The 18,553-nt window shown below is 41.5% G+C and overlaps 1 protein-coding gene across 1 annotated transcript in view; it reads right to left on the bottom strand.

The window, feature by feature from the left end:
- Positions 1–18,553, bottom strand: part of DOCK5 (dedicator of cytokinesis 5) — a 134,223-nt gene that overhangs the window by 100,292 nt on the left and 15,378 nt on the right. The window contains exon 2 of the mRNA XM_087706193.1: positions 3,057–3,140. Within this exon, the coding sequence (XP_087562319.1) occupies positions 3,057–3,140 (84 nt within the window). The remainder of the gene's footprint in view (positions 1–3,056; positions 3,141–18,553) is intronic.

Raw genomic sequence — 18,553 nt, 5'->3', positions numbered from 1 at the left:
GATGAAGAAAGTGGAAACTTTAAAGATAACTCCTCAGATTGTTCCGTATCCCATGAATTCTCAATTTTGAACTTAGCACACCTAGCTAGATGCACTGATTTTCTACCGTCTACTGGAAAGGCTTTAGAACAGGAGTATCAAACTCGATTTCATTGAAGGAAACATCAGGGTTGTGTTTGATCTTGGGGGACTGGAATGGGTGTGGTCAGAGTGGGTGTGACCATCTCAACATCACTCATGTTGGGGGCGCCTGTAGTGGCCGGAGCACTCTGCCAATGAAAACAGGCTCCTGAGCTCCGTTTTTGGCTGCCACAGCTTCCTTCAACCCTCTGCCAGTGAAAATGGAGCTCGGGAGGGCTGGCAGAGGGTTGCAGGAGCCATGGTAGCCAAAAAGAGAGCTCAGGAGCTTGTTTTCACTGGTAGAAGCACCGCTGGTCAGTCCTTTGCTTTTTCCAGGATGGACCCAGAAGCCCTATCTAAGTATTCTGTGGGCCGGATTGAGCCCCCGGGCTTTGAGTTTGACACCCCTGCTTTAGAGGAAGGTCTTCCAGTTCTGCTTTTCTAACAGGCCATCAAAAACTCAGGCTTATATGTGAGTATATTTCTTTACTCAAACGAGTGGAATCCCATATAGTGAAAGCTATAGGTAGATGTATATAATCCCGATACTAGCTGCGGTAAAGTTCAGTTTTCTTTGCAGGAAAGAGAAACAAGGAGAGGTCTTGGGCAACTGCTGTTCCATTTGAAGTCTTTGAGTTGAGGGGAAGGACAATAGATTTAACATGCCCAAGAACTAGAGGATAAACTGATCTTGCATATGAAAAATAGAGATAAAGTAAAAAAAGAAAAAAAAAGTTGCTTTTCCCCTTTCCTTAAAAGAATGACCCTCTCCTTTTTTTTTCAACAAAACAGAACATTCTCCTTGGCCTCCTGATATTGTATGTTGTCTTGGGGAAAAAGTCAAACTTTTTTTCCAGCAGTACTTTGAGAGTGTTGTTGATGGGCAGATTTTCAAGGCAGGGATTAATATTAGGTTAATCTATTAATTTAGTAATGGGACGCGGTGGCTCAGTGGCTAAGACGCTGAGCTTGTCAATCAGAAAGGTCAGCAGTTCGGTGGTTCAAATACCTAGTGCTGCATAACGGAATGAGCTCCCGTTGCTTGTCCCAGCTTCTACCAACCTAGCAGTTCAAAAGCATGTAAAAATGGAGGTAGAAAAATAGGGATCACTTTGGTGGGAAGGTAACAGCGTTCTGTGCACCTTCGGTGTTTAGTCATGACCATGGAGACATCTTCAGACAGTGCTGGCTCTACAGCTTTGAAATGGAGATGAGTACCACCCCCTAGAGTCAGGAATGACTAGCACATATGTGCAAGCGGAATCTTTATCTTTACCTTTATTAACATAGTATCCCAGCTTTATTATTTTTGCAAACAACTCAAAGTGGATAATAACTCAACACATATTCCTACTCCTATTTTCCCCACAATAATTAACTGAAAGGAAGACGGGTTGAGAAAGAGTGACTGGCTCAAAGTCACCCAGTCCAGTCCAGAACCCACAATCTCCTGCTTTCTAGCTTGGTGACTTAACCACTAAACCAAACTGGTTCTCAAAAACACATTGCTTTGCTTTGTGGATAGGAGAAAATATTGTCACTGTTCTTCCTGATAGGAAATGCTGATTCTAATTTAACCGTCTAGTTTAAATGGCTCCTCGGGAATGGGACCAATAGTTTCCTTCGTTTGTCTGTCCCGCTTTCCCATATGCAAGGTCAGCCAATGCCCTGGCTCTCTGCTGCATTAAATCTACCACTAGAAAGGAATCCACTCCCCTCAAATGCATCTGCCAATACAGCATCAGCAATAAAAATCTTTTTTGGCACCTGAGCTCTAACTGGCTACTCTCTGATGTCAAGGACAAGCCAGCCTGAAAATAAAATAAAGGCCTAGAGCAGGGGGTTAATTAAGCAGCTGGTTTGACTTGCTGGTGAATCCCAGGTATTCAGCTCCTAACTTAACACTGACAGGATGGAGGGCATCATAAAAATGGAGACTCAGCAACCCTTTGCAATCCTCACGTGACTCAATTCTCTTTCCAGCCAAGGTGGATTAGCTCAAATTCTATTCTCTGGTCTGTTGGAGCATAACAATGAAATAGCAACTTTCAAGAAGTATATGAAATGCACTGGAAGTTAAGCATGGGATGAATCACACATGAAGCCGCTCATCCATTCCAGCAGGGAAAGTTAGCTGTACAGCAAGGGATCCTTTACTGATCAATCAAAAGCCACACTATGCCATAAAAATTCAGGCAAGTCAATAAAAATTCCACTAAGGGGATCCAATTTAGCCTTCCCTATTGACCCAATGCATCTTCTTCCAGGTATGCTGGATTATAATCTTATTCCACAACAATCCCGGGCTGAGAAAGCCTCAGGTTAAACTAGATTATCACAGTCATTAAAATGCCAGAAATGAAGTCAGACTCAAGATTACATTTAATTACAAAAGCAAAACAAGAGTCTTTATGTTAGGATGCAATTGCACCTACTATACGTCTGTATATACAGCTTATCATGACCTCCTTGTGGGCTTCTCAAAGTTACCTTTGTGTAGTCAGAGAACTTGAGAGTCATTCAGAACTGCTCCTTGATGCGGTTGTTCTCACATGCATCTTTTACTCATGCCAAAACAACCCAATTATACTGGAGCACCTATACATTTCTACTCAGTGAAACTTTAAAACAACAGCCAAGCTAGAGAAGATGCAGAAAGAAGCAGCTGGATCGTATAGCAACTGAGTGGCCATCGGTGGAAAATAATATCGATCTTCACAGCTTCTTATATTTGGAATTCCTGCTTCAGATCTTAAGAGTGCTCTCTCTGGAACAGATACAACAATAATCTGTGTAGCTGGGTTTCATCACCTGAGATTTATTTGCTTTGCCTCTTTCCATTTTGTTGATCCATACTTTCAAATACAAAACCCAGTGTCTCCCACTGGACCTACGAGCCTTTCCCGTTCTCTCTTGGCCATCCAGAGCCTGCTTACCTTCATACATCTCCAGGATGTGAACAGTATCTCCAACCTGTAAAGAGAGCTCCACATCCTGGACTGCTTTGTAATTGTAGATGGCTGAAAAACAAAAGCAACAGATGGAGAAAGAAAGACATAAACTAAAGGTGGCTAATTGCGATTAAAGCTAGCATCTTCAACTCCTACCCTTAAGTAACTCCCAGGACATAGGATCCTGCTGGGCGATTCACCCAGGTCTGCCATCAGCAAGGTGGGCAAGATAAACCTTCCCTTCAACTTCCTAGATATTTAATAGCCATGTTTTGCATTCCCCTTCATAATGAACGAAAGAGCATAAAAATGGAATGGACGTGCTTTCCATTGGTCTTACCACCCATCTCATTTTCCTATTGGCCTAATAGTTGCCTAGTCAGAGACTACCTGTTTATCTAGTGGCACAGTGGTTCGAATGTAGCTTTGCAGGCAAATTCTGCCCACATCCCTGGAGTTTGATCCTAATGGGTCTCAAGGTTAACTCAGCTTTCCATCCTTCTAAGGTCAGTAAAATGAAGAGCCAGAGTGTTGGGGGCAATATGCTAACATTGTAAACTGCCCAGAGCATACTGTAAAGCACTACGGGGAGGTATATAAGTCTTAAGTGTTATTGCTATTGCTAATCTGAGTTGTCATGACACAACACTATAAATGAACAAGTAAAGAATTAAAGGCAAATTTTAGGCAGAACAGGTAAGTCAAGAACAAGTCTTGGTTATGTAGATGGTGTCCAAAGTGCTCACTTTTCACCAAAGTTTAACATAAGGTCTGTGTTGGGACATCTTGCTAGACCTAGTATAGTTTATTTTGCAGAGCAGAATTATGAGTCCCAAGCAGATGCAATTTCAAAAAGTCATACTTATAACAGCCGCCTCCTCCCATTAAAAAAAAAAGCAAGGGATTTTGCCCTAGGCATTAATTCACACTCGTGGATTAAATCACACTAAAACCAGTTAACAATGGTTGAAGGTCTATGTATAGGGCTTGTAACCATCTCTTGGTGTAGATCAGGGGTGTCCAATCTTGGCAACTTTAAGACTTATGAACTTTATTTCCTAGAAAGCTCCAGCCAGCATGAAATCCACAGGCTTTAAAGTTGCCAAGGTTGGACACCCCTGGTGTAAATACTTTGCAGGATTGCAGATAGCCATCAAAGGACCTATGATGTGCATCAGCTAAATGGTTAAAGTAAATATGGGAGCTACCTCAATATGACGGAATCAAGGTGAGTGAGCAGTTAAGAACTCTTGGAGAAAAGGGAAATAAGAAGCTGGCATTCAATGGATCTCTTTGTTAAAATGTTTTTATTTTCCATTTTTCATTTTCATACAGTCACATATATACTGTGCATAACCGGGGCCATACAACATTAAACAATAATCACAGCAGTTTCTCTTGTCAGCAATACCCCCAGAAATATAAATGAAATAAAACTCAAACTCAAACTCAAATAGAAACCCAATATACCTCTTCCGCTCTCCATACACCTCTTTCTTCCGCCCCCCTCCAACTTACTATCTTCCCTCCATCATTCTCCTCTACCCTACTTCCCCTCCCCCTCTACCACTCCTCTCTCCCAGCCCACTCCCTCCCTTCCTTCTCACCCTCCCTCCCATCCTCTCTCCGGCCCTCTCTACCCCTCTTCCTTCTATCCGACTCCTCCACCCCTTGGTGTATTTCTACTATATGTCAATGTATTCAGCTTGTCTTATTTTTACGGAGAAATTAAAGAGAAACGTATATGTGAAATCGCATTACGTTGAAATCTAACTCATAGTATATGTCCCCCCCTACCCTACCCTCCCCCCTAGCACCCCACCTCCCTCCCCCCGACTTCCCAGAGCCCGTACACGGTATAGATTTTTAACAAACACAGTCTAAAATATATTGAGACAAAAGAAATAAAAAAAGAGGTTAATAACATCTCTACATTGATCTTAGCTTCTTCCTGTTACACTAACTTTGAACAGTTTAACTCATTCCTGATCCTAAGCGTAGACTACAATGAATCTCTTGAAAGACAAAAGAGCCTGCAATTCCCCTCTTCACGCCAACTCTTCTATCTGTGAAGTTGTCCATCCCATTTCTCAGCTTCTCAATTCTATATGAATCAAGAAACATTAGTGCTAACTGAACTCACATGATGAATATGGTCAAAGACACTCTTGTTAAAAATGATACCTAACCAACCCCAAGAGAGACATTTAAAACAACTCATTTGTACTGTAGATCAAGGGCCAAAGAGCCTAATGCTCTGCCAATCTTCTGAACTACAATTCTTAACCGGAATTGGTGAGAATTGTCTCCCTAAACCTGAGACACTGAATATCAGAGTTGGAAGGGGAGTTCTTCTAGTCCAACATCCAGTCAAGCAGGAGACCATTTCACACAGGTGGCTTTTTAGTCTCTTCCTAAAAGCCTCCAAAGATGGAGCTAAAGACAAGCTGCTCCACTGTTGATTGTTCTCACGGTCAGGAAATGTTGGGTCTCTCTTTGATTAGTTTCTTGACTTCCCTTTGGTGCTTTGGAAAATAGGTTGACCCCCCTCTTCTTCATGGCAGCCCTTCAAGTATTTGAACACTTCTATCATGTATCCCCTGGTCCTTCTTTTCACTAGACAAGCCATATCCAATTCTTGCAACCATTCCTGCAATCTGTCTTAGTTTCCTAATCATCTTTGTTGCTCTTCTGTGCACTTTTCTAAATCAACATCTTTTTTATAGGGTGCTGAGCAAAACTGGATGCAATACTCCAGGTGAAGTCTTACTAAGACATTGTAAAGCAGTACTAGTACTTCACGTGATCTTGATTCTATCCTCTGTTAATATTAACACGACACTGGCTATCCAGCTTGAGAACATCTATGAAATACTTTTCCTTCTGTGTGCGCATTTGAAGACGTAATCTTACAAGAACTTAACCAGGAAATACACTGGATTCATCCATAATTAGGTATATGACTTCCTGGGCTAGTGCCAAGGCAAACAAAGTGGTCATAGTTTACCACACAGGAAATAATAAACTTGCAATGATTTCTTTCAACTCTACCGACTATAAATAATACTGCAATAAATGGCAACTTGAAGGTTTACTGGATATTTTGAGAACTGGCCGCTGGATGAACAGACATCTATTTTAAGTCTTCTTCTCCTTTTCCGCTCCTGAAACCCCAGCTTTTAAACAAAGAGTTTCCTAGCTCTCTTCTTACAGTTGGGATTAATATTGTCAATGTGAAAAGAGCCATGCAGGTGGTATTTTCCTTATCCATCATCAGCTGAGCATATGTTTGGGGCAGATTCACATGAGAAGGCAAACACAGGGGGTGAATAATCAGCGCATGAGGAGGGGAGAGAGTTTTAAAAGTCAGCTGTGCCAACAAATACATAGCTCCCCCACACATTTCAAGGAAACTCCTTATCATGGGGAATGTCTGTTGAAACATTAAACAATGTTTCTCTTTGCATATTGCAAAGAGACACAAAGTTATGTCCCTTGGAGCAGCAGAATAACAGAGTTGGAAGGGATCTCAGAGGTCTTCTAGTCCAACCTCCTGCTCGGGCTACAAGCCCTACACCATTTCAGACAAACAGCTGTCCAATCTCTCCTTAAAAACCTCCAGAGTTGGAGAAAAGTCATTTCTGTAGCCTTGTAAAACTTCTAAAACTTCTAAACTATAGTTTCATTCTGTTTCACTCAATCTAAGTAACTATGGGATTATGAACAGACTAGCAACCTATTCATTTCTCCTTCATCTGGACATAGAGATTGAGAAAGACTAGGCTAAATTAGTTTGAAAGTACATGCTTAGGATCATAGTGAAGAGAAGGACCAGGGGAGACATGATAGCAGTCTTCCAATATTTGAGGGACTGCCACAGAGAGGAGGGGGGTCAAGTTATTTTCCAAGGTGCCTGAAGTCCAGACAAGGAACAATGGAGAGAAACTGATCAAGGAGAGATTCAACCTAGAAATAAGGAGAAATTTTCTGACAGTGAGAGCAATCAAGCAATGGGGCTTCATCACTGGAAGCTTTCAAGAAAAGACTGGACTGCCATTTGTCTGAAATGGTGTAGGGTTTCCTGCTTGGGAAGGGGTTCGGACTAGATGACCTACAAGGTGCCTTCCAACCCTGTTAATCTGTAATAGAAATGGGATTCCCTGCTTCATGGCTTCCCAGGCAAACTTGAACTGGTAAAATAAGAACAACTCTTTGTTTCTGATCAGGGGTTGATGAGAATCACTGCAAATCCCATTTGCTTTATTGTAAGGGTTAGTAGTTTGCTATTCAAATTAGGTGTTTCTTTTTATCATCTAAAAAAAAATCTATTTACACTCCTATTGTTGAATAACAAAGCCTTTAGGTACAGCAAATTAATCCTATAACTGGTTAATAAAATGTCTTAAGAATCATTTTCTTTAAAAAAAGGCAAATCAATATGCTTTCTGTGTTTCTTAGGCGTGTGTGAGTTGTGTTTTGTTTGAAAAATGACTGTCCCTGTTTGGCGAAACTTTCAACAACTTGTTGTTGTTGTAGTTGTTTCAGATATTCTCCCCCGTTCTCAATTCTTAATTTTGGAAAATGAATGCCAACAGAATTTTGATGCTTGCTTTCACTTTATTTGGAATTATGGGAACAGAATTTGTTTTGGGTAAAATTCTATTATACTGTCCTACCTTATATCCCAAATACAACAAATACGGACTTACTAGTTTAAACACAACACTATATTGCACTTCCTTTTCCCAGTGAGTTCCTGGATTGTTTATTTGCACTGGCTGGTAGGGACAAGAAAGCAAAAGTGTTTGGCCAAGATATATTTGCACGACAGAGAATATGTTGACCCATTCTCCTTCTGCCACAAAGAAGAAAGGGTCAACCTATTCTCCAAAGTGCCCGAAGACAGAACAAGAAGCAATGGATGGAAACTAATCAAAGAAAGAACCAACCTAGAACTACAGAGAAATTTCCTGACAGTTAGAAGAATTAATCAGTGGAACAAAATCAGTGGAATGACTTGCTCCAACACTGATGGTTTTTAAGAAGAGATTTGACAACCGTTTGTCTGAAATGGTATAGGACCATGATGGCAAACCTATGGCACGCATGCCCAAAGTGGCATGCATGACTGGAATGCCTGGCATGCGCGGCATCACCCGTTCCTCCTCTGGGTTTCTGGTGTGCATGTGGACATGCCAATCAGCTGGCCTTTGCGCATGCAGCAGTGCAGGAAACCGGAAGAGCTGGTCTTCCATTTTCCGGCGTGAGCATGCATGCCGGCCAGCTGATTGGCATGTGCGCATGCACAGCAGTAACTGAAAGATTTGCTGGCTGGTGTGCATGTGTGCACCAGAAACCGGAAGTTCATTTTCCAGCATGGGCATGTCCCCTGGGAAGCTCCTCTTCCTGGTTGTGGCCCAGACGAGCGCGCGCATGAAAAGGTTCGCCATCACTGGTATAGGGTTTCCTGATTGAGCAGGAGGTTGGGCTATAACCTCCAAGGTCCCTTCCAACTCTGTTCTCCTGATGCTGCTCTGCCCTGATGAGTCGGGGTTCTCCACAATTCTAACTTCAGGCACCATTCAATTTTCTTGAAATCTGGTTGTCAGTCTTAAAGAGAATGATATGAAGTTCAAAAGATGTATATATTCACAGAAGAGAATACTCAATAGATACAAACTAAATGTAATCCGTTCTAATCTTGATTGCAGGAAAAATGATTTCAGCAATAGGTTCAAGGTTCAAGGTTAATTTTATTTATATGCCGCCCTATTCCCGGGGGGGACTCAGGGCGGCGCACAAACCCAAAGGAGGGGAAGGGAAACACAAGAACTACAACAAAAAGTACAGGGAATTTAAACAACCAACAGCCACACGATTCGAGAGGGGAAGGGAACTCATCGACCCCAGGCCTGCCGACACAGTCAGGTTTTAACGGATTTTCGGAAGGCCTGGAGAGAGGTAAGGGTCCGAATCTCTGCGGGGAGTAAATAATAGCAATAATAACAGTAGACTTATATACCGCTTCATAGGGCTTTCAGCCCTCTCTAAGCGGTTTACAGAGTCAGCATATTGCCCCCAACAACAATCTGGGTCCTCATTTTACCCACCTCGGAAGGATGGAAGGCTGAGTCAACCCTGAGCCGGTGAGATTTGAACCGCTGAACTGCTGATCTAGCAGTCAGCCTGCAGTGCTGCATTTAACCACTGCGCCAAGATGTGGAACACCCTCCCTGATCCTGTTGTTAGTTCCTCTAAACCCACCCCCCACCTTTTACCTTAAGCTGTCTACCGTGGACCTTAAGCATTCCTTAAGAGGTCCCTAGGGGGACGTGCATAAGTGCACCAGTGTGCCTACCGTCCCTGTCCTACTGTCCCATTTATATGTACTCTTTTTATGCGTTTATGGCTATGTTTTGCTTATTTATATCCATTTATTTGTGCCATTTTTCATGTGTTTTCATAATTGTTTCCTTGTACTTGTTGACAAATAAATAAATATATAAATAAATAGCAATGGGTTGCACTCTAACTGCAGTACATTCTACTGTATCAGAATCCTTTATAATCCTCAACTGATGTTCATTGATATTTCTACAACTGGCATTTATACCAATTAAGCCAGTGTTTCTCAACCTTGGCAACTTGAAGATGTCCGGACTTCAACTCCCAGAATTCCCCAGCCAGCGAATGCTGGCTGGGGAATTCTGGGAGTTGAAGTCCGGACATCTTCAAGTTGCCAAGGTTGAGAAACACTGAATTAAGCATATGATTTGTTGTTCAACCTGGTAACAAGAATATTCTTCTTCCCCCTTGTTAATGAAAACTGTCTTTTCTTTTTCTAAAGAGTCTCAGCTTTAAAATAATCCCATTGATGGTCCCATAAAGGGTAGAGGTAGTCATTTACTGAGGCATATCCAAGCAAAAACAAAAAAAACAAAAATAATAACAATCCCTGCCTGGGAACACACAAAGCTTTAATCAAAGTACTGTTCTACTAAACCAACAAGAAAAGTCAATTTGAAAGTCAATTTGATCACAAAGAGGCTTAACTTTTGCAAAGTGAAAACCTATCGTCCAGGTTTTGGGCACCAGGAACTGGTTCTGTGGAGACAGGTTTTTCTGTGGGTGGAAAGGACATGGTTTCAAATGCTGCCTGCACCTCTGTGGGCTTAACTTGCTTGCATCGCCCAGTTTCTGGCTTGCCATAGTCCAGTGCTGATCCATGGACCAGGAGTTTGGGACCCTTGATCCAGGGAGACACACTAGATAGCAAGCCAAATTCAACTAGAAGATAAGCAAGTATTTATTCTATTTTCTTCATTCAGTTATGATGCCATTGAATGAACCCCTTCAGAAGAATTTCATTTTCTCCACCTACCTAAAGGTAAAGGTTCCCCTCGCACATATGTGCTAGTCATTCCCGACTCAGGGGGTGGTGCTCATCTGTTTCAAAGCTGAAGAGCCAGCGCTGTCCAAAGATGTCTCCGTGGTCATGTGACAAGGATCACTAAACGCTGAAGGTGCATGGAACGCTGTTACCTTCCCACCAAAGGTGGTTCCTATTTTTCTACTTGCATTTTTACATGCTTTCGAACTGCTAGGTTGGCAGAAGGTGGAACAAGTAATGGGAGCTCACTCCATTACGCAGCACTAGGGATTTGAACCGCCAAACTGCCGACCTTTCTGATCGACAATCTCAGCGTCTTAGCCACGGTGCCCCTCTGCCTACCTATAAAATTGATAAGAAGATAACACTGATTCCAGGTTTCTTAGGAAATCTTGGAGATGATATGCCATAGAAAAGTGTTGATCAAAGAACACAGGAGAAAACTGAACTGTTAGATGCCTCATCTAGGGGAAGAGATTTGAACAATATAATATGGTGTTGACCTCACAAGGAATTTATATACCTCCTGAATTTGGCAGACGGATAAGACTTTTCTTTCATTTATATCTGAAACATTTCCAAATTTATGAAGTTCTTCATGAAAGTGAAACTGGCAGACTCATTCATTGCTGTGACCTGGCTTAGAAGGAAAGGTTAGGAGGACAATAACTGTCGTAATTTAATGGCCATTGAGTGACAGCTTGGATAATTTTTGCTAGGAGCTTCCTGGTTCATACCTAAGCTGCTGAGTTTTTACTTGAAACTATTTTGCACTTCTCCTTAGATTATAACTGGTTTAATATTTAATTTGGGCAAGGCTGGGGATTCAAAACATGCATTATACCCTAGATTCAGCAAGCCTGAATTCCATTAACTGACAAACGTTTAAAATTGTATTTAAATATTATACATATTCTCTTTGCAACAACAACAGCATGAGTGGGCAGGTCAAAGGAAGAAAAAATTCTGCAGTGGTCCAGCAATAAATCACCTGGAGGAACCTCTGAAGTAATTTGAGATAAAATTAGTCAAAGTACAAGCCTTCAGGTCAAAGCATATTTCTTAGTGGGACAAAACCAAATATTTCTAGTTCCTTCTTGCAATTTTACAATTTGCAAAGAATTATCTGCAGCTAAGCTAGCCTCAAATCTATACCTCCAACTTTGGAAGCTCTATCCCTTTAAGTTCTCTGAAGGTACTCTTTCATGGAAAAATTGAAACAAGCAAATCAACTAACCAATTTCATTGTATTTATTTTGTACAATGACAATAAAGATTATACTACTAACTATTAGAGAGGATTTGATAATGGGACACCAGTGGAAAGTCGGCATCTAATCATCATCTTCATACGATTACCACATTTTGCTTCTAACATTTCTGAGTGCCGAGTATTGGAAGCAACTCAAGTTTTGATCATAAAAACAAACAACAATGTTATGAAGATAGTTCTCAATGTGCAAGCATAATTGAGCCTGGAATTAAGAATTGTAGGTCATTGTAGTCATAAATTGAGGCATCACATGACCAGACCTGATTTTGCACCTTTTTTTTGGAGCAAATACAGTGGTTATTAAGTAAATCCATTTTCCACCAAAGGGGACTTTTTAGCTGAAAACTGGAAGAAAATACCAGAAATTGGCAAAAAGGATTGCAAATTATGGTCATGTGACTTTAGGGTAGTGACAATGGCCATAAAGGAAAGCCAGCTGCCAAGGCCAAAATGAAGTTGCGTGATTGTGAGAGGTTACGACCATCGTAACTTTGAAAATGGGTTGTAAATAACTGGGGAGATCTGTTGTAACTTCAAATGGTCATTAAGTGAATGATCGTAAGTCAAGGACTATGATCAGTCACTAAAAGCTAATCTTTACAGATAGCAAACTACATATACCAAGGTATATAAAAGGTCAGCAATGAGATTAGTTCATTGGAGAGTAAACTTCTAACTAGTTTGGGTGTGTTAGGGGAGCTTTTTAGATTTGGAGTTGAGTAAAATATTTTAGGTATATTAAAGGTATTAGTGGATTGATTCATGTAGGAAAGGTGCAGAAAACTGGGAGGCAGAATTAAACATATCATGGGTTAGAATTGTTGCATTCTCACACAAATGCTTCAAGTCTTCCTTTTTTGCAACCTTGTAATCTTTAATTTGTAGAGTTGGGATGACTGGATGGAGCTGAGCATTTACTGGCCCTTCCTGACATCATGCGGAAGTCTAAAGGTCTAACATCCCTCCTAAATCCTGTTGGCCTTATCTGATGCCAATTTAGTACTGCACTTTAGTCGATCAGATTCTTGTGTTTAAAGGTAAAGGTTCCCCTCGCATATATGTGCTAGTCGTTCCCAACTCTAGGGGGCAGTGCTCATCTCTGTTTCAAAGCTGAAGAGCCAGCGCTGTCCGAAGATGTCTCTGTGGTCATATGTGGCTGGTATGACTAAATGGCAAAGATGCATGGAATACTGTTACCTTCCCACCAATGTGGTTCCTATGTTTCTACTTGCATTTTTTACTTGCTTTCGAACTGCTAGGTTGGCAGACAAGTAATGGGAGCTCACTCTGTTATGCGGTACTAGGGAGTCAAACTGCAGAACTACCAACCCATTCTGATTGACAAACTCAGCGTCTTAGTGACTGAGCCAGCGTGTCCCAATTCTTGTGTTTAGGCTTAAATAAATGATCTATGCTGCAACTTAATTGATGGTCCTGATTCTTAGTGCTTCATACTGATCCATTTAACTATGCCCCCTCTTCCCTCCAGCTCTGCCTGTTCTTCTCCTAAAATTCACCTGTTCCATGGCTTGTTCTTACACATTATCTAAACATCTTGCTATTGAAAACCATCAATCCTCTGCTGAATTTCAGGAGCCCAAACAAGTAGGAGTAATGAGTAATATGGTTCATCACAGCCTCCTGAGGAGCTGTAATGTACTAATAATCTGATGGACTTCAGGTTTTCCGTCTCTGCCAAATATCACAGAAGCAAAATAATGTTTCAGAAAATGTAATATGCCTCTGTTAAACGTTAGGAAAAATGCTCCAAGAAGACATGCAATTGAACAGTACAAAGCAATTAGCCAGAGAGGGACCAGATTCATTCAAGCGGAGTCTAGACAGGCATCTGTCAAAAATGATTTAATTTGAATTCTTCCAATGAGCAAGAGGTGAGTGAAAGCCTTCAGCTGAATGCCCAACGGAAATGAAACACGATTACATATGATTGTATTGATTGCATCCCTTCTTTGACTTTCCTTTTCTCCTCTTCCTTGCAAACTTCTTTTCCCTCACTATCCAAAGCTCCTCATTTAAAGCAGTGTTTTTCGACCTCAACACCTTTAAGATGTGGGAACTTCAACTCCCAAGAACACCGGGAGTCGAAGTCCACACACCCCAAAGGTGCCCGACTACTTTTTAGGGTGGGAAAATCATGTACACTAATATGATCTATTCTGTGTTGTTGTTTTCTACACTTGTTACTGTTTTTACTCATTTATTACTCTTTGTGAGCTGCCTGGGGTTATGTCACACAAGCTGAGTGGCTGCTCAAATCTTTTCAGTGAACAAATAATCAAGCAAACAATGGCATGGCCATTTCCACATATCTACAAGCAGCCTGCAGCAACAGCCTTCATGATTGTGTCATTGCTTCTCTTTCTAGTACAGCGGTAAGCTATGTTTGTCGCTGGTCTCTTTTTTCCCCAGCGCCAATACTATAGGCCAGATCACCCCCCATTTTGAAATTTGGCATAAGAACCCTAATTTTGATTGCATCTTCAGATGCTGGTAATGGTTTCCTCCCAAAAGGATTCCAAGGATTCAGGGTGGCTCTCGTGATCAGGATCTTGTCCTTTTTCAGCTCTTCCAACAAAATCTGTTACCATTTTATGCATGGTTTACTCAAACCCCTCCAGATCAATGGTGTAATCATCTGAAGTCTGCTACCGGTTTGGTGAGTCTGCTACTGAGCATGCGCAGGAGCCCCTGAGGCACACCTGTGCAGTGCTAAAGAAGGAAAATTTTGAAGCCTTCCAAGTCTGCAAAGGTAACTGGAACAGCGGGGGGGGGGGGAATCTGCTGTGCCACAGATTTAGTTTAACAAGAAAGCAGGAAATCCAACTATTCTAGCTAATATAAATTGTGTGTCACAGCTTATCGTCGGAAATACCAGTTTGCCCAAACAGGTAGCATTTTTCACTACTGGTTCGGGCAAACCGGTCCAAACCGGTAGCATTTCAGCCCTGCTCCAGATGTTTTAACTATGAAAACTATCAGTCCAATCCATCCATCTATTGAGCTTCTCCCACTCTTGTTCCAATTTCTCTGCAGCAGTTAAATGGCAGGGATGGGATGGGCAGTTCCTACCTTGCTCCCGACAGGCTTTCCAGACAGACCTGATTGGAAACATGACCAGATTTGCTAATTTTACTTTATTGCAAAGCTACATTTATGGAATATTGCTGGTCTGAGTGAAAGTACAAATCCCCCACTGTCTTCTTTACAGCATGAGAAGCTAGGAAGAGTCCTTTCTGAGCCTCCTTATCCACCCATTATGTAACTGTGGGCTATGCACTCTCTTATCTGCCTAGACAGCACCTCTTTGTCCCGTCTCTCAAGATTTTTCTCACGTACCTGGAATAAATCTATATTAATTCTATCATATTCCCAGTTTATAGCCTTTAAAATAAAGCTCAGAATGAATGCATTCAGTCCTGAATACAGTATTTTGCCTTTTAAAGGTTCCCATTTAAAAAAAATATATATACAATCCACTCCTCCAGAAATCTCACATTCAGTCCAACAGCACTCTGCTGCTATCTGTCTCCCCTGTGGCTCTTACAGACACAATAAATAAATAAAATGGAAAGATATACACGTAGGTACTGCAAAAAAGTAGCCAGCTGGTTCCAATGGAAAATAACAGACCAGAGATCCAATCCATGTTTGATATGACATATATACCCCATAGCCGTGATGGGGAACCTGTGGCATTCAGAGCCCTCTCTTTGGGCACACGAGCAATCGCCCCAGCTCAGCTCCACCGCATAGGTACACACGCTTCCCGCCAGCCAGCTGGGCCCATGCAGGAGATATGCATGCATGCGTGTTGATTGGGGGGGCGGGAGGTGTGTGCATGTGCAGGGGTTGCACATGCATGCACAGGGTGGGGTGCATGCAGCGGGTGGGGGAGTGTGGCAGGGCACATGCATGCATGGGGATGGGGCACATCGGGGTGGGGGTCATGCACGCATTGCATTGCATGTGCGCACTTTGGCATGCGAAGACAAAAAGGTTAGCCATCACTGCAATATAAGGAAATGATCCTCGTATACGATGTAATATATACTGGCAAATCAATGGCTTGTTCCATGCATTTTTTCACATTTATATACAATATTTCCCGACGCATGCCCACTAAAACTTTTACTGTCCTGAAGTCAAGATTCCCCCCCCCCCCCCGGCCGCTTACCATGAACATCCCTTTACATCTTTTCAAAAGTTTGTGTTTAGGTTGAGCAAAATGTGTTCTTTTTTCCTCTCTTTTTCTTTTACGTAAGCAGCAAGTAGTGTGGTCAACTCCAATTAGAAGCAGAGATTTAATGACCTCTATTCCCCCTAAGGGATGGTAGAGCCTAAAGGATTTCAAACATGTTTGTATGCATTCAATCTGTGGGATCTCTTTGACTAAAATAATGAACTTAGACTTGGCTTAGAAATCTCTCTCTCCCCCCACTTCCCCCTTGCAGCCTTTGAGCCAACGACAAGAAGAGCTCCTTTCTGAGCAAGCAAACCACTCTGCCTCTCTAGTGGCATTTTGGCTCAGGCCCGTAACCTGATAGAAGGCCCTCCCCTTAGCTTCTGTGCAGAACAAAGAGCTGTATTGATTGCCCTTGAACCAAACAGTTCCAGCCTTATTACATGGTTCAGGCAAGAAAAAGGAAGGAAAGAAAGAACAGAAAAGGAGGGGAAAAAAGAAAAAGAAAATCACAAAGGATTGCATGGGATAAAGAATTGCATTCTGTCGAGCCATGCAATTTAAAAGTGGTATTTAGGCTGTTTTTCGGGGGGGGGGGGAAGAGCTGCTATGCGACCTACTTGCTCAGTTTGGAGCAAAACAACAGGGACTTTATTGAGAAGAAGTGGGAAGAGGAGAGGGCTCTTAAGCCACGCCCAAAGAGAAGGTCCTTCACTGCTACAAAGACTTTTGATCTCTGGGGAAGTTTTGAGATGCCATGCCTGGATATTAACCATATCAAAGAGGACAAGATAGGAAAGGACTGCACATTTTGGAAGAGGAGCCCCAGCACGCTATGCAAATCAGAAGTCAAGTACAGACGAAGCATTAGCAATATTTAACAGTTAATTACTTGTCTCTGTTTCATCCGCCTCCCAGGGTAATAAAACGAGAATCAAAGCTCATATGATGTCTTTAATTATTACTGTTGTGAAAGATTTATCACTGGTACTTTGCATGGCGACTCTGTTGCCCTTCCTTTCAAATCACATATCATGGCCCTTGTTTCACTATATTCTTTATCTATAATATTGATCGATCGCTCAGTCAGTGTACACTTGGCATTAATGTGTAAATGGTCCCTATTTTTCTACTTTTACGTGCTTTCAAAGTGCTATGTTGGCAGAAGCTGGGACAAGTAAGGAGAGCTCACTTTGTTACGCGGCCCTAGGGATTCGAACTGCCATCTTTTCTGATCTTTTGATATTCTGATCTTTTGGAAATTTTCTTATATATACTATAGTTCAATTATCACCTTCTCATTGAGAAAAGGACAACTATGACTTAACTCTAGCAAACAAAAGTTATGCCAGCATAAAGTTAAACTTCTAAACTGAAGAAAAGAGAGGTTCCTGGACAATGCATGGAATTTTATGACAACAGTGCTAGTAAAACCAGCCATGAGGACAGCAAAGTATGAAATCTTGTGAAGACACAAAGAAAAAAGGAAGAAAACAGCATATTTTAGGCAGTGCTGAAATTTCCCAGACAAAAAAGCCTCTTATTTGCTACATTCCTCCCTTTGCTCAAAGTTATGCCAAGCATAGGAAGGGGGGAAAAAGCAAGATGAAAAGGGAATTCATTGTCTAGGAGAAAAAGCAAACCACAAAGAGAAGCAGACAATGAAGATTGTTAAGCGGGGTCTGGGTGAATGGATACGACAAAGTGTTCAACTTGAATTGAGGAAATTAGCTTGCAAGGCTTCAGTTAACCATGAACCCAGAATGGGGCTCCAGAAAATCGCCAGCCTCCATGAAGAGGAAAGCTATAACTGGGACATTATTTCATTATAAATATTTTGTATAATCATTGAAAGGTCTTGCGACAAATTACAAAGAAACTTCAGGAGGGGTGCTTGCTAAATATCAGTTGAGCACAGCCCAAAGGTAATTAAGTGTCAGTTGAATTCGTGCTCTAATGAATCCAAATACAAATTTGGAAGGAAAAAATAATAATAATTGAAACAGTGCCAAATTAAACTAAAGTTGTCCGCTATTTAAAGGAGAAGCAGATAACCAGGAACAACATCTTATATGGAGGGAAGGGAAAGGAGATGAGGTGAGGATCAAACACAAAGCATCATTTCATAAACCAAATAGGCCAAAGCAAATGAATGTGATGCCTCATTAGCCTTCTGAGAGGTCCACCAATTTTGGCTCACCTTCTAAGCAACCAAACATACGTCGTTGCCAGGATTTGCACCATCCAAGAAATTAAGTGTGCCTTCAAACTTTGCCTAAATCACATCCAAACCTGGACTACAGTAACTGTCATGCCCAATGAATGTACTCAATTGTCAGAGATGATGAATTTTCCTTACTACAATTGTCCTGAACAGCTCATTTCCTTGGTTTTGCATATATACTTCATTTGCCTTCTAAATGTCTTTCAGTTTGCATGGATCTGTGTTTAAACTTGCTTACAATGATTTGTTTCCTGTCTATTTTATTTTGGAGCAAATACAGATCTCTGCACTTCATATATGGTTTTTAAGATACCCCCACTCTATTTTTATGCTATACCCTTCCATTGTATGGTTGAGAAGCATATAGCAATAGCACTAAGACTTATGTACCACT

This window comes from Thamnophis sirtalis, unplaced genomic scaffold, assembly GCF_051295495.1.
Source record: "Thamnophis sirtalis isolate CommonGarterSnake01/CBP01778 unplaced genomic scaffold, rThaSir2_p1.2 scaffold_2, whole genome shotgun sequence".
Taxonomy (NCBI): Eukaryota; Metazoa; Chordata; class Lepidosauria; order Squamata; family Natricidae; genus Thamnophis; species Thamnophis sirtalis.
The sequence above is the reverse complement of the archived record's forward strand: the minus strand, read 5'-3'. Positions and strand labels throughout refer to the sequence as shown.